At 34.0% G+C, this 16,418-nt stretch overlaps 1 protein-coding gene across 4 annotated transcripts in view; it reads left to right on the forward strand.

The window, feature by feature from the left end:
- Positions 1–11,034, forward strand: part of LOC131160220 (uncharacterized) — a 101,881-nt gene extending 90,847 nt beyond the window's left edge. For all 4 annotated transcript variants that reach the window (XM_058115651.1, XM_058115652.1, XM_058115654.1 and 1 more), the window contains 2 exons: positions 8,997–9,140; positions 10,511–11,034. In XM_058115651.1, coding sequence (XP_057971634.1) covers positions 8,997–9,140; positions 10,511–10,613 — 247 coding nt within the window. In that variant the 3' untranslated portion in view covers positions 10,614–11,034. The remainder of the gene's footprint in view (positions 1–8,996; positions 9,141–10,510) is intronic.
- The last annotated feature ends 5,384 nt before the right edge of the window (positions 11,035–16,418 follow it).

The following is a 16,418-nucleotide window of genomic DNA, read 5'->3' on the forward strand; positions in this document are numbered from 1 at the left end:
ATTTCTTCACTTCTTCACAATCAGAGAAGTTCTCCTTTTAACGCAACTGGGGATTTAAATAATATCTTGCAGCATGTAAAGGGTGATGAAGTTGTGGAGTCCATCTATCATCTATTTTTCTCCCAATGGGTCCATACTTCTTGGAATTTATAGAAAAATTTGCAGCAATTTATTCCATCCCTGAATCCATCAACTCATAAAGAAACCCCATGGCTGGTCTTTCCTCATAATCAACTTCCCTCATAACACACACAAAACAGACAACACTCTTGATAACATAAGCTACGTGAGGCCAAAAATGTTCGTCAAATAAAACTATTGAGCGAGTCCTTATACCTTCATGTTTTTTTGCATATGTAGAAGTGCACCACATCTCTGAAGAGAACATAGATTGAAGGCCTTGCTTTTGTTTGTAAATGCTTTGAAGTGTCAAAAATGCAGTAGCAAAGCATGTCACTGCAGGGCGGATGAGTTCTTTGTTGTTGGTGAAATGCTTCCTCATCATTGCAAGTACATAGGAATGATTATAAATAAATTTCACAACTTGCTTAGCCTTTAGGATTGTGGTTGCATGGATCCTCAATTTTGCAATATCTTCCAACATGAGATCCAAACAATGTGCAGCACATGGAGTCCAATAGAGCTTCTCCCTCTTTTCCATAAGATTTTTTCCACCATTTATCATGTTCTTTGCATTATCAGTTATCACCTGCACAACATTCTCCTCACCAACTTCCTCAACCACCTCTTCCATATACTTAAACATCAAATCACCATTTTTTATAGAATCAGAAGCATCAATGTATTTTAAAAACCATGTACTAGCAAGACTATTCACAAGGAAATTAATCAAGACCCTTGAACACCCATCAATCCATCCATCAACCATGATAGAACACCCATATTCCTTCCAAGTTTTTTTGTGGTCTTTTAACTTGCCATCGATGTCTTTCACTTCATCTTTAAGGATCCATTTCCTCATCTCTTGCATAGATGGAGGCTTGAAACCTAGCCTGTAATTAGTAATACCATCCACCATAACATGCCAATATACGTCATCCATCAAATTAAATGGTAGAGCATTGTTGAACACACAAAGGCCAACTTTCCTAGACACTTCATTTCTTTCTTCCTTCTTCCATTTTGAGTTTAGAGTGGATTGTTTGGTTTGTGAAAATGAAAACTTATCCATTGGACCTCTAGCCCTAGGATTTAGGCCAGTCCCACTATTCCGCTACTCAATATCTCCAACTAATGGAGACATACCACTCTGAGCCCCTCATCCTAGACCCATCCCAATCTCTTCATGAAGTTCATTTCTTTTACCCTTCTTTTCTTGGAAATTTTCAAGAGCAATCTTGCACTTATCTCTAACGTTTTGAGGAGCTTTTGGGCAAGGTTTCATTCCCTTCCTTGTACTTGCCAAATGATGTTTAAATCTCGTGACAGTCCCACTGCAAGTTTGATCACAAATTTACATCTAAAATATTTTTTCTCCATCAACTTCTTTTATGTATTTCCAAACAACATCATTTTTATACCCCTTTGAATCACCTTCAAACATGTTTTTGTTTATTGAACAGGAACAATCAGCAGCTGCTGCAGGAAATTAAAATTGAAAATTGAAATCTGAAACAAACCAAGAGCGTTGCAGCTACCTTCTATTTTAGAGATAGAGACAGTGGTAAAGAGACTCGTGGGAGCCTGCTACAAACAACACTAGAGAGTGGAGAGAGTGCAAGTTGAATGCTCGAGCAAAGACCTCAGACTTGAATGAAATCTCGAAGTAGAGAGGTTCTAGAAGGTAGTTGCAGAGAGACGAGAGGTTCGAAGGAGTCATCGGAGGCAGATCAAAGCTTGGAAGGGATCCTTGACTTGTCGGAGAGAGACGAGAAGCTTGGAGGAATCGTCAGAAGCAGTCTTCAAGTCTTCGGAGAGGGACGAGAAGCTTGGAGGAATCGTTGGAAGCATTCATCGAGTCGTCGGAGAGGGAGAAGGAGCTGGAGGAATCGTCGGAGCTACCGAAGCTTTGTTGAGTTGTCGGAGAGGGAGGAGCTGAAGGGATTTTCGGAGAGCTATGGAAGCTTCGTTGAGTCGTTAGAGAAGGAAAAGGAGCTGGAGGAATCGCCAGAGAGCTGCGGAAGCTTCGTCAAGTCGTTAGGGAGGGAGAAGTAGCTAGAGGAATCGTCGTAGAGCTATAGAAACTTCGTCGAGAGAGGGAGGAAAGAAGCTTCGTCAAGTGGGTTTTGACGAGAGGTTCTGTGCTTGTTCCTTTTTTTTATTTATATTTTAAATCAAGTCATCCAGAAAATGCATACGCCTTCCAAATTGAGGCGTAAAATGGGAGTTTTTTTCCTTGAGGCGTACGCCTTCTCTCCCGAGGCATACACATTTGAGGCTTTACGCCTTTCCAATTACAGCTTAGGGCGTTTTAAGCTCAAAACGCCTCAAGCTTACGAATGCCTTTTAAAACACTAGTTTGTATAATAGATTAGATACAAAAGAAGGGGAAAGAGATATATTTAAACTTGCTAAAGCTAGAGAAAGGAAGAATATGGACTTAGGAAATGTAAATGTATAAAAAGCAAGGATGATTTTTCTTGGTTAAGGACAAAGACATTAAAGAAAGATGGCAAAGTTACTTTAGTAAGTTGTTTAATGAAAAACAAATAGAAGGCTTAAACTTAGATTTGACAAATGAGGAAAAAACTAAAAATATGATACTTATTCGCAAAATTTGAGTGAATGAAGTTAAGCTTGCACTAAAAAAGATGAAAAATGGAAAAGCTATAGCACTGGATAACATCCCAATTGAAGTTTGGAAATGCTTACATGATAACGGAATTATATGGTTAACTAATTTATTTAATACAATTATAAAAACTAAGAAAATGCCAGATGAATGGAGGAAAAGCACTTTAGTACCTTTATACAAAAATAAAGGACATATTCAAAATTGTAATAACTATTGTGAAATTAAACTTATGAGTCATACGATGAAACTATGGGAAATGGTGGTTAAACAAAGATTAAAGTTAGAAAAGAAGGTCTCAGAAAATTAATTTGGTTTTATGCCTGAGAGATCTACCACACAAACTATATATCTTTTAAGAAGGTTAATAGAAAGTTTAGGGAAACAAAAGGGACTTGTATTTGTTATTTATTAACCTAGAGAAAGCATATGATAGGATACCTAGGGAAGTTCTATGGTGTGTTTTAGGAAAAAAGAGTGTATGCAGTAGGTATACTGATGTCATTAAGGATATATACGATGGAGTAATAACTGGCGTAAGGACTATAGATGGAGAAACTATAGAATTTCCAATCACCATAAGTGTATATCAAGGATCTGTTTTGAGCCTTTTTTTTAATTTGCTTTAGTGATGGACCAACTAACTAAGAGTATTCAAAATTAGGTTCCAAGGTGTATGTTATTTGCAGATGATATTGTATTAATTGATGAAATTAGGGGCGGAGTAGAGGCTAAGTTAGAATTATGGAGAGAAGTTTTGGAATCTAAAGGCTTTAGGATAAGTAGAAATAAGACAGAATATATGAAATGTAATTTCAGTAATGGTAGGAGGAATATTGGAAACAAAGTTAAACTTGATGATGTAGAAATAAATTTCACTTGTAGATTTTGATACCTTAGATCTATTATGCAAGGTGAAGGAGAAATTGAAGATGATGTAATGCATAGAGTTAAAGCAGGTTGGGTAAAATGGAGAAATGCTTAAAGTGTACTTTGTGATCGTAGAATACCCTTAAAATTAAAAGGAAAGTTTTATAGGATGGCTATAAGACCAGCTATGCTATATGGATCAGAATGTTGGGCGACAATGAAACCAAATATCCAAAAAGTAGTTGCTGAGAAGAGAATGCTTAGATGGATGAGTGGTAAAACACTGAAAGATAAATTAAAGAATGAACATATTCACGGTAAGTTAGATGTAGCTCCTATAGAAGATAAGATAAAGGAGGGACGACTCTGATGATATGGACACTTACAACGTAGGTCACATAGTGCGCTAGTGAGGAAGAGTGAGTTAGTTACTGTAGGGGGCAGTAGAAGGGGTAGGGGTAGGGGTAGACGTAAAATAACTTGGAAGGAGATAGTAAGGATTTAATAGCCCTGATTCTATCTAAAGAAATGATCTTTGATCGCATTGCTTGGCAGAAAATGATTCATATAGCCGACCCCACCTAGTGGGTCTTAAGTCTTGGTTTTGTTGTTGTTGTTGTACAATTTAGATTGTGAATCAAGCTAGTCTACAATTAAAAAATCATGCAATAGCACTTTTTTGAATAATTTTTTTTTTATTCCAAAATTTGAAATTGAAAAAAAGAAAAACAAAAAAAATGCATATATTAAGCCTAAAAATCATAAACACAAAATCTCCATTACTAAGCAACTATTTGAAATTTTTTTTTAATTATAGTAATAAGAAAAGAAATAGCAAGAGAGGAGAAGATCTCATCGGTGACTGAAACTAAAAGGGTTACGACAACTACTTGAAAAATACTACAGTATGTAAGCCTTGCTGCAGGAAATTTTGATGTTGCTAACGAAAATCTTTAAGCAACGAGAGATTACAAGAATTCTTCAATTTAAATTCAAGATTCAAAATCTAAGAATATTGAAGAAACAAGATTTTTCAATCCATAAAATCTTTATTGCTTCATCATGATCTTAGGGCTGAAGAAACATGAATCCTTGAATTTGTTTGGGACTTTCAGGTTTTGTGTTAATGATCTGGAATATTAAATGTCCTGCATATTTCTCTCTCTGTTTAAAAGAAAAAAAAAATAAAAATAAATGTGATCTCATTTTTGAAATTACCAACAATGAATAGTTCTTACAATCAATGTTATTATGATACCCGAAGAGGGTGTCTTTTCTAGGGATTCTTGGGTTGAGAGAATCTTTGCATATGTGACAAGTGACTTCATGTTGATGTAAAAGGGATAAAATCAATTATAAGGACCACTTAACTACATGGTTAATTGGCACTGTTCCTAGAATGGATGAGAGCACTAATACTTTCTTCATTTGTAATCGTTGTTTGAACCTTGCTCATGTTATGCATACCAAATTCTTTTATTTTTAATGAACCTAGGCTTGAGTTAGAATTTCATTTAAATTGTTTGTAATTAGATGATTTGGCCTCACCTTGGATTAAGTAAAAAGGTTAGTGATGGCACCATTAAAATTACAAATAGGAAACTCGTTTCCCACATATTTTCTGGCCACAATTGAGGCGACAGTGTCCTAGGCACTTGCGTTGTATTATTGTCGATGTTACCACAGCTAGGAATAGACTTACGAAAAGTAAAATGGTCTTTGGATGAGAGATAAGCAATGTCATTATGCTCCTAAAGTAGGTTTAGCGGAAAACCATAAAATGAAATTTTGAAAGATATGGATAATATTACACAATTGTATTGGGGAATAAGAAAATTCATAGTGGTGATCTGAATGGTTACTTACGAAAGGATAATAAAGGTTACGAAAAAATTCATGGATATAAAGAAAAAAGCATGTCCAATGAATTGATCTTCATGTTTGTTATGTCATGTGATTCTGTAACAAAGAGTATGTGCTTTAAGAAGAGAGAATGCTTAATAGCCTTTAAGAGTGAACACAATAAAAGTCAAAAGTCGACATCTATAGTGAGTTCTCAAATTGAAAGGAGTAGGTAGTAGTTACATAGATAAGGAAGTATATGATGGACTAATGGCTACACATGGAGAGTTTAGTGAATTTCTTCTTGCTATCTATGTACATTATGGGTGTGCCTCAAGTCTTGATATTTTTGTTTTAGCTACGAATGAACTCATTAGGCATATCCAAAATGAGGCATGATGAAACTAGAGGTCGAGTAGAATCTAACATTGAGTTTTGGGGAGAAGCTTTAGAATCAAAAGTCTTGAGTAGAAGTAAGATAGTGTATTGTAGAGAAACTCTTCTTAGAGGAATAATGGAGAAAATATTAAACTTGATGGTCAAGAAATTTGAGATGCTAATAGAGAATCATATTTGATCAATTATGGATGTTGAGGGGAAAATAAAGGTGAAGTGCTACATTGAGTTAAAACAAGTTCGATTAAATAGAAATGTGCTTCTAGTGTTTTGTGTGATCGTAAAATGCAGCTAAAAATGAAAAAAAAAAAATTTGTCAGTTTAATGGCCTCATGGATGAATGATATAACTCTAAAAGATGAAGGAATGAACATATCCATGCAGCACTTATAGAAGATAAGATGCAGGAAGTGTTGCTAAGATGGATTGGGTACTTGCGATGTAGACCAAATGGCACACTAGTTTTAGTGGAAGTTGGAAATGTGGCATAGACCTACAATAACTTCTACCACAATAATAAGAATTTGCATTTGAAAGATATTGCTCTAAATTGTCTAAAATGCATGGTTTTAAATCATGGTTGTTGGTAATGTTGCTCTAAATTTTCCAGAATGCATGATTATGTGACGGGAAGCAGTGACAACGTTTGTGAATATTTTACATGATTGTATAACCTTGCTAAAATTGAAGAATAAGCATGGAATCCTTTTGAAACATGATTTTTAATGAATTTTGACTGCTTTAGCCTACAAACATGTTTAATATAGGCAACATGGTTTTTATTTTAATTTCAGTGTGCTGTTTATAGAAAAATTTGAATTTGTTTAGTACTTTTCACTATTTTAATGACTAAAATCATAGAAATGTAATTGAAATCGACAACCAATTAACTAGAGAGAAAATGAGTGAATATACATATACATGTAATTCATAAATCAATACTTATAATACAAGTTACCATAATACAGATTGACATGGAGGCTCTTCATAGTCTCCATCTCTAGTGTCGCCTTGGGTTTGAGATTGGGAATCATCTCTCCACCCTTGTGGAGATACATAATTAAATAAACCCATGTTCACATCATCCCACCACACATCTTAAAAATCTATATGTGGAAAAAATCCAACTGATAAAGGAAGTGCGCATAATCTCCTCCTTGACCATATCCTTGGTCATATTTATATCCATAGGTTGGGGCTAGGGTTGGCTGTAGCTAGTGACTAGAAGATGACTCACTAGACCCACTAGGATAAGGTTCAAAAGGATATGGATGATATGGATTATAATTCTAAGGTGGTAAAGGTGATACATTGGATAGTAATTGCTATTATGAGACGTATGATTGTGATGATCATGTAAACCAAAATCTCCAAACTATGTATTGTATGATATGAATCTTCAGTTGAGTCATGATCTCAATGGTGGCGACTTCTTCTAGGTTGTGTTGCACGACTCCTACTAGGCCACCACTAGTTGCACTCCAATGTTGTAAAGATTGGAATTGAGGAGAAATACCAAAATCATAATTTTTAGGCATATCTTGTAATCCATAATGACCAGAATGATATCTGTCCCCTGTAAATGAAGTCCTTGTGCATACCCATAGCCTCGATTTGACCTTCACCACCATCACCCCTAGCAACACTAGCACCACCACCAACATCATCATCATCACGTGGTGGGCTTACACCTATATTATCATCACTGTTTTGTGTATGTTCATAGCTTGACTTTGAACCTTGCACATTTATTGTTGGCCAATCACCTGCTTCAATAGTACCAACGACTTCTTCATCTGACCAATTTGAGGTATCTTGACTTTTGAGTAATGGTGTTTCATTGTCCTCTAATTAGGACTCAAAGGATCATCTTCTTCAAAAATAATCTGAGTTGATAGGGTTGTAACTATTTTTTATTTCCTGTTGACTTCTCCTCATTGTTAGCCTAAACTTTCTCCTCATTGTTTGCCTCAACTATACCACATGTTTGTAATCTTATGTACTTCAACCTTTTCCTTGTTTTCGTGTGAATGTGGCTAAAGGTGCTCCAATTGCGCTCACAGTTTGAAGCAGGTGTAGTTTGGCTAAGAACTCCATTGTTATTCTTTAAAGATCGGGAGTACACATGAGATTGAATAATTGAAGAAAACATATGTCAATGTTGTGGAAGTTTTGAAAAGTAAAATTTGAATATAGAAATTATAGAATAAGAATAATTATTAAATATCATTAAATTACCAGAATTTGTTTGTTTCACTGCTCTTTATACCAATGGAGTTCCATCTCTCTTTTCTTATGCCTATCCTGATATAGCAATAACTGCAGATGGATGATTGTGTGATTTATAATTAATTAATTAGATATATATTATAGCATATTATATTACTATGTAGTTTAAACTTTAAATCGTAAGTCATTCTATTTATACAAATTATAATTGAACATTCAATACCTGATTGTTCGAATTCAAATATGTATATCAGGCACCAACTTGGTCATCATTTTTTGAATTCCATCCATGACTGCTATAGTTACCTCGGGAGAGGGCAGGGCACCATAGAGAAATGGGGGATTCAGAAAATAGCCTAAATTAGATTCAGAAACATATTAATCAATAATGATGCCTTAATACAAGCATGTAATACTAATAGAATATAGCATCTTGCATAATTTAAAAGTTAAAATAATAAGCCCATTTATTTACACTTGCCAAAAATAATAAACCAAAGCAACCTAGATCTCTAGTACTTACCCTACTTGACCCCAAAATTAAAACTACAATAATAGCCCATAAAATGCTTTCTGTTTTTGTTAACGTTATATTTTTTTTAAGAGAAATTTTTTCTATAAACACAAATCCATTTGGTAACTTGAAATTTTATTTCCCAGCCTTATGTAATTGACATGAGGTATAAAATTTCTTTAATCTGAACTATTGTTTGCATTACTAATTTGTTACAAGGGTCATGTGCAAGAATGTATGTCAATCATGTCTGTCTCAGCATGTCATAGCATTAGGTGGCATTTGTAATAATACGATATTAGTCAAATGCTCCATTATAAAACATAACAGTTATCAAATCAAATTAATGTGTGAACTACCTTGGTTTAATCTGGTAATTTTATGGCTATCTAGCTCACAGAAGATTGTGGCTGCACTGCGTGCTGGAGCAGAACTTGCAGAGGTACCTGTATTCAACTGTGTGCTTATTGCAGGAAGCCAATCAGGACTGGCTGGAGCTCAACGAGTAGGGATGCCATGTATTGTTGTCCGTAGCAGGTACACACTTGTTGCCAAATACCATAATTGCGAATATGTGATGTCTCATTCAAGTTTATGTGATCTATTTTATTTCTCGAGTACAAACAGGTTTCAAAAATATAAATTCAAATTTAATGTGTTTAGAGTAGAAATTTTGATGCCAATAAATGTAATTACTCTTTTTTTTCTTTTTACTATTTTAAGTAGAAGGTGATTGGGAAATCAAATCTGGAAGATCCTAAGCATATACGAGCATGTGAAATTTCTATAATGTAGCATAGATAAAAAATTAGCTAGTAATGAATCAGTCTCGGCAGGAATTAGTACCAGTGGAAATCAAGGATGCATATATATTAAGAGCTTCAATTAGTTGCAATGGGCACAATGACTGCATGGAAGATGTAATCTTAGGCTCAAAAGACCACATTTAGAAATTATGGATTTTGGGAAAAGAAAAATAAACAACTTTTGGTAGAGAGCAAGTCTTGACCCAGTAGTCAGGGCATCACCCAAATCTAAAAGTTACAGAACAGAAACGGCCTTTATAAATGTGGAGGTAAGGTTGCGTACATCATGCTCCCTAGAGCGCAATATGGAATAGGAACCTTGTGCATTGTGGCTGTATACTTTTAAAAAATTTTACTTTCAGTTTTTCTTCCTTCCCCCCCCCCCCCTCTTTTTTTTTTTTCTTGTTTGGGCAGGGAATCGTTGTTACTTTATTTAGTTTCTTTTGTTTTTTTAGCAGGTTAAGCAAGTTTCGTGTGCCTGTGAGTTTTGGTATCCCTTGCTAGCCTTTTTCTTTCTTTTTCTCTCTCTGCTCCTGCCGTTACATCACTACAGCTCATATAATCATGGGAACTATAGTTCTTGCAGAGAAAGCAGGATGGAGGGAGAGTACATAGCCTCATAACTTCCCATACACAATCACACAAGTTTAAAAATGATAAGTCCTCCGGTCACTAGATGAAGCAAACTAGATTCAGATGTCAGTATATATTGTCGCTGAATTTTGCTGTAACGGATATCATCACAATTTTAAAAACGATAAGGACTCCTTAGTTATTGGTAACCAATAAAAATGATTGAAGGGATTTCTTATAATTCGTTAGTATATAGCAATGTTGGGTAAAATGAGGGAGTATATATTGTTAAACATCAGTCCAGAAGATTGTCAAAAGTTTGAATTTGCATTTTTGAAGTACGAGGAAGTATACACATGACAAATTTGCATGCATCTGCTGAGCTTTGAAGTTGCAAAAAGTTTGGAAATTCAAACTGGAAGTTTTAAATTGAGTTACAAGTCTGATGTTATTCTTTCTTGTTTGATTCCTGTGGAGATCAGGTACATCTTAGTGCATTGTTGATTCCTTTACCTTTATATATTGTAGTTCAACATCTAGAGCTGAGTTTCCTTCAGCTAGTGCTGTAATGGATGGGTTTGGAGGGGCAGACCTGACAATTTCGAAACTGCATCAAAAGCGATGGTCATGAAATCCTACATAGCTGAGTTTCTTTTGCATGGTCTACATATTGTTGATTTTGTGTGGAGGATCATCTGCATCAGGTAAGCACCGTTGGGGCTGTCAAAGTATGTCAATCCTACATTCCTGGACTTACCCTTCCCATGCATTCTTTCCTCTATTACTTTATTCTATTGTGCATAAAGTGCATTGCCTGTGCTAGTGGACTCTTATGTACCATTAACATTTCCTGGGCCTCTTCGATTAGAGGACAACTGCCATGGACGAGCTTGTGGTTAAGTTTCACATTACACTGTTCTGCAGTGCATGGTTGGTTTTTCTATTTAAATGCTAAATACTTTGATTTCACAAATTGAAAAAACTTGACTTCCTAAAAACATAACATGATTATGCCTATTTTGGCTGAACACATTAACAAAAACATTGACTTTGTATGGAATTTAGACCTTATATTTGGATTTGTGTAAAATAAATATTTTTATTATTTTATAGCTGACAGGTAAGTACAAGTAAATAAATAATCCATTAGAAAAGGGTCTAATTTACAAATATTTTCAAATGGCCTAAAGAGTTTTGTGTGTTCTTTTGTTTTCCCAATGAGGGTAAAAATACTAGGGGGTGCTCATGTGGGGTGCAGCCTTTAAGATGGATGTTGCCTTTTAGGAAGGAAATCAAGGCTCCCATATGGGCACACATGCAGGAGATGGGTATGATGATTACTCGTGTGCAGGGAAGGATGAACGTCTTGTTGGACTTGAAAACAAGCTTGGGATCCTCTATAGGAAAATAGGTAAGATCCTTTTATACATATACAGGGAAGGAAAGAAAAAGGCGAGGTGTATGAACACTGATCTCCAATAACTTTTATTGATTATCCTACTAATTTAAGCATCAAATAAATTTTATTTTTTAGTTTTATTTTTATTTATAAAAAACCCCTACTCCAATAACCCGATTTTTTTTTTTTTTTTTATGGATATAATAGGCTACTTGAAAAGCATTAGAGTGACTCTTCAAAAGTCATAGCGTTAGGCGTCATTTGTTGACGTTTTAGATTCATTTTTAAACCGACAATTTGGTACCATTTGTGGGAAATAGTAAGAAAGCCGAATAGACACCCACCATATAAAAAGTCGAAAGCTAGCAAAGAAGTAAGTCAAGACCACATAGTAGTGTTCTTTAACCTTGTTAACCCTCCTTAGGAGGAGGAGCTGACGCCCCAAACTCTACCAGGGCACACTCTTCATACGAGGACAATTTCAAGCCATATGAAAACATTGGTGAAGATCGTCCAAGCCCAACTTAAGCATGACCTTTAAAGATAGGAAGAGAGGTAGCTTAGGGGTCCTTATATTCTTTGCCTCATGAAGAAGTAACCCCTCAATGGCTCGTTAGTCACACCCATCAATCCACTACAAGAAGGAGTTGTCAAATAGCTAGCCTAGGAATCTGATTAGGAAAATAAAAGTGAATAGTTCATTGAGCTGTAAGATGGTACCATGGAACTTGTCGACTACTTAGAGACCTTTTAGGCCATTGTGGTGCTACATGGCGCCTCGAGTCCGATAAAGCGTCATGCTTTCACCACTACATTGAAGAAATGAGCTAGAAAACATGGTACTGCGGCCTCAAAATGAGATCCATTGCCAACTTTAAGAATTTTAGTGCCCAGTTCATGTATCACTTTGCAAGTAGCCAATTGCACGACAAATACCTCCTTCAGTTTCATAGAAGTACAGTGAAAGCCTATAGAATATCGCCTAGAGTACCACAAGTGCTTCAATTTTGAGGCATTTAAGGTTCCGAACTTAAAAGCAAGGGGTGGTGGTCACTATGCTAATATACGAACTAACCCCCTCCAAATTCAGCTTTGACTAGTTGAAGAAATTGCCAACAACCCTCTCTAAACTCCTAAAGAAAGCAAAGGACAATTGTAACATCAAGAATATAGAGTAGGCTCGTAGGGGTTTGGAGCAGGAAACAAGAAAAATAGAAAGAGCTAGAATCGAAGTAACTTGAAAGGAACAAGAAAAGTGATATTTTCATAGCACTTCTTAAGGAGTGAGGACAAATTATGATGTCTTGAATGATGCCAGAAGTTTGTTGGCCAACAAAGCTTTGAAAAATTTATGGACCACTATTGTCAATTTTGTTTCGACTATGGGCGTAACACTGAAGATTATTGCCATCTCCAAAACGTGATTAAATCCTTCATCCAAGATCGAACCTTGGTGCAATGTTGGTTGTTCCTAGGCATGCATATATATATTCCTGAGACAACTGATTGTTCAAAATAACCTCCCTCCAAATTTACGTAAGACTTTGAAAATAATCTTCGCAAATGCAATGGAGTGAACTTTTTGAAAAATGATTTTGATTTTGAGTACTTGTTCCAAGTTCTACACGATCCTTAGTTAATTGATTTTCTAAAAGAGCCTAAAAATATTTACCAATTGATTATTCATGCTAATATAACTTAACATAGTCATAAGAAACATTTCTAAAAAAAAAATGGCGCACAATGTCGATGCGTTTTGTTCTAAAATTTTTTTAGTAGGATGATTTGGCAAACTAATAGCACTATAATAATCACATAACATAGAAATTGTTTTATTTTTCAAACTATAACTATTTAACTTATTTATCATCCGAAGAAGTGTTGCACAAAAACTTGCAGTAGTAACATATTCAGTTTTTGTTGTACTTAAACTAAATACAAACCAAGAAAATGACAAGCCCAATAGTATTTTTCTATCAATTTTACAACTTGCGAAATTTGCATTGGTATATCAAATCAATGTCAAGTAAATATATCAAAATCCTTCTTACAGCAAGGAAATGTGATTCTTTAATATTTGATTAAAATACTGCGCATAAACACACACCCTATATCATATCAAGTATTCCGACGGTGTATAAAAATTATCAAAAAACTTAAAATTAGTCCAAAATTACACCGAGGAAGTAAGTTTTGATTTGGTTTTTCGGTTTTCAATTTTGGTTTCAACATTGATTTTTAATCCAAAACTAAACTAGAAAAATTAAAAACCAAATTTATTAATAATATATTTATATATGAACTTTTATATTGAAAAATAATTGTAGGCTTATCTATCAATATATTCCTTTGTCACAATTTATTATAATTTTATAGTGCTTCTACGGTGAAAAGATTTAATTTTTCTTCAGCTGCTTAGTGCTTGCAATTGCTCCCGCTACTCTCCATTTCATCCTATGTTGGAAATGGAAGAAAATATTTCTGCACTAAAATGTTTATAAATAACCGATGTCCCAAGTGACAATCTGTGTAGCCCTTTGTTGTTAACTAGTTTGATGTCCATTTTGAAAAATAAGTTATGTATAGCTAGTCAAACAATTGATTGTTAAAGGAATTTTTTTTTCAAAGAGTTTTAGGTTCGGGTAGGAAAGGTAATTCTTTAATTCTTTTTAATAAAATTAAAGAATTAACATCCTAAAATACCCATTTTATGAATGGTTACCACTCTTACATTGTGTTTGCATGCTTCTCATTTAAATAAATTCTTTTTAAAATAATTAATTTAAATCCAAATTTTATGAAAAAATGGAGGCAAGTAGGGACTCGTCGACTACCCTTAGGCCGGTCAACCATTCCCTAAAGGGCAATCGATCGCTTATAGGAGACAAACTACTATTTTATTTTTATTGCAAGAAACTTTTGCGTTCAAGAAAAAAGTTAAGAAAATTCTTTTTCAAAGAATTTTAGGTTCGGAAGTACAATTGCAAATAGGAAAGGAAATTTTTTAATTCTTTTTAATAAAATTAAAGAATTAACACCCTAAAGCACCCATTCTATAAATGGTTACCACTCCTACGTTGTGTGTGTGCGCTTCTCCCTTAAGAATGTTAACTTTTTAAATTAATTTAAATCTAAATTTTATGAAAAAATGGAGGCAATTAAGGACTGATCAACTACCCTCAGAGGTCGGTCGACCATTCCCTAAAGGGCAATCGATCATCTGCGGAAGACAACCTTCCATTTTATTTTTATTTAAAGAAACATCTAACTTAGTCCATCTAACAAGCTTTCGTGGTATCTATGCAAAGGCCAAAGCCCTATGGAGACCCCATTACTTGGTATAATTGTCACACAAAAACATAAAATGAAGAAAATACAAACACAAACACAAAAAAAAAAAAAAAAAATAAATAAATAAATAAAATCATTTTTTTTAAAGGTGTGTTTGCATCTATGTGAGAATAGATTGTCTACATACAATAGGATCAAGCCACTTGTAGTTTCTCAAAATATTTTTAATTTATTCTCAAAATATTTTTAATTTTAAATTAAAAATATTTTGGAGATTTTAGAAAATGACTTGAAATCTTGAGTGAAAAATCTATATTTTAATTTTAAAAACATTTATTTTTTAAAAAATTCTTTGCAAAAGTAGAGCCTTGATATCTTTTAATTTTTAGAGGACAGATACTTTTCAACCTTCAAGCTATTTCATAAGTGATTACTTTGAAAATTGACAAAATTTCTAAAAGAACTTAAAAAGTTGATTTGTGTGTGTGTGTGTGTGTGTGGAAGAAGCATAAATGTGCCTTGGAATTCCTTAAAAATTGGGTTAAAAACCTTCTAAACAACGTCTAAAGACACATTATGACCATTTATTTTAGAATTTTTATTTTTAGAAAAGACACTAGAAAAATTACATTTTAAACCATATCAAAACAACATCTAGCATATGGTCACACACTTTAGTGAGTGTTTAAAGCAATCATTGACTCAAAAATTTGAGAAATTTTTTTTTTTTTTCGAAAAAAAAAAGGGGGGTGCTTATCAACTTCTAGACTAGGCGGTTGACCATGCTTTAATGGCTAGTCAACCATCTACAAAGAGTGGAGTGTTTGACCAAGCCTTTGGGACCGGTTGACCTTTTGAATGCATATTAAAATTTTGTGCAATGTTTATGAATCCTACATTGGGATCTTATCTACTCTTATCCTAAATGACTCATTAATTATAAAAACCAACATGCATACATAAAGAAAAGGGTAGAAGATGTTGAATATAATTTTCTCAAAGATGCATTTTTTTAATAACAAGAAGTCAAAACTATTGTAGTTTTACAATATGCATGCTGAGAAGTAAGGTGTAATCTCAAGAGGGAGGGGGGAGGGAATTGGGTTTATTAAAATTTCTCTAAAACTTTTGTTCTACAAATTCCTTGATTTAAGAATTAACCCAACGAATTAATATTTAGCAATTACACAATTACAATGATATTGATTTGCAACCTTGCAAGAACAACCAACAATCCTTTTAAGTTAAGTCAACAACTAACTCAAGTTCAATCCTTTAATGAATGAAAGATGATAAAGATCAATTTGAATAAAATCTTAGAAAATTCAAAATTTGAATTTTTAATCAATGAATAGTTAGAATAAATAATTTTCAAAGATTTGATTTTTCAAGACCTGAAACTTTCTTTAAGTTGACGGAGCAAGATTAACTTCAACAGTGTAGTAAAATCAATATTCAAGATTACTTCTGAATTTGTCAAACCACTTAACAACCAAATAATAATAACCAATATGTTTCTTGGTTTCAAATATGAAACAAATTTAGTAATTTAATGAGCTTCAAAATTTGATAACTTGATTTTTCAATCAATCAATATAGTATGTTGATTTCAAATATGGATAAAAGTAAGAAATTTCAGCAACTCTCAATATTTAGCAAGTGTTAAATAATCATATACACAGGTTATATGTTTGCAGAAAATTAAAGAGAGTAGGGAGAAGAGCTGAAGACCATATTTTTTACAAG

Source organism: Malania oleifera, chromosome 7 (genome assembly GCF_029873635.1).
Source record: "Malania oleifera isolate guangnan ecotype guangnan chromosome 7, ASM2987363v1, whole genome shotgun sequence".
NCBI classification, from domain to species: domain Eukaryota; kingdom Viridiplantae; phylum Streptophyta; class Magnoliopsida; order Santalales; family Ximeniaceae; genus Malania; species Malania oleifera.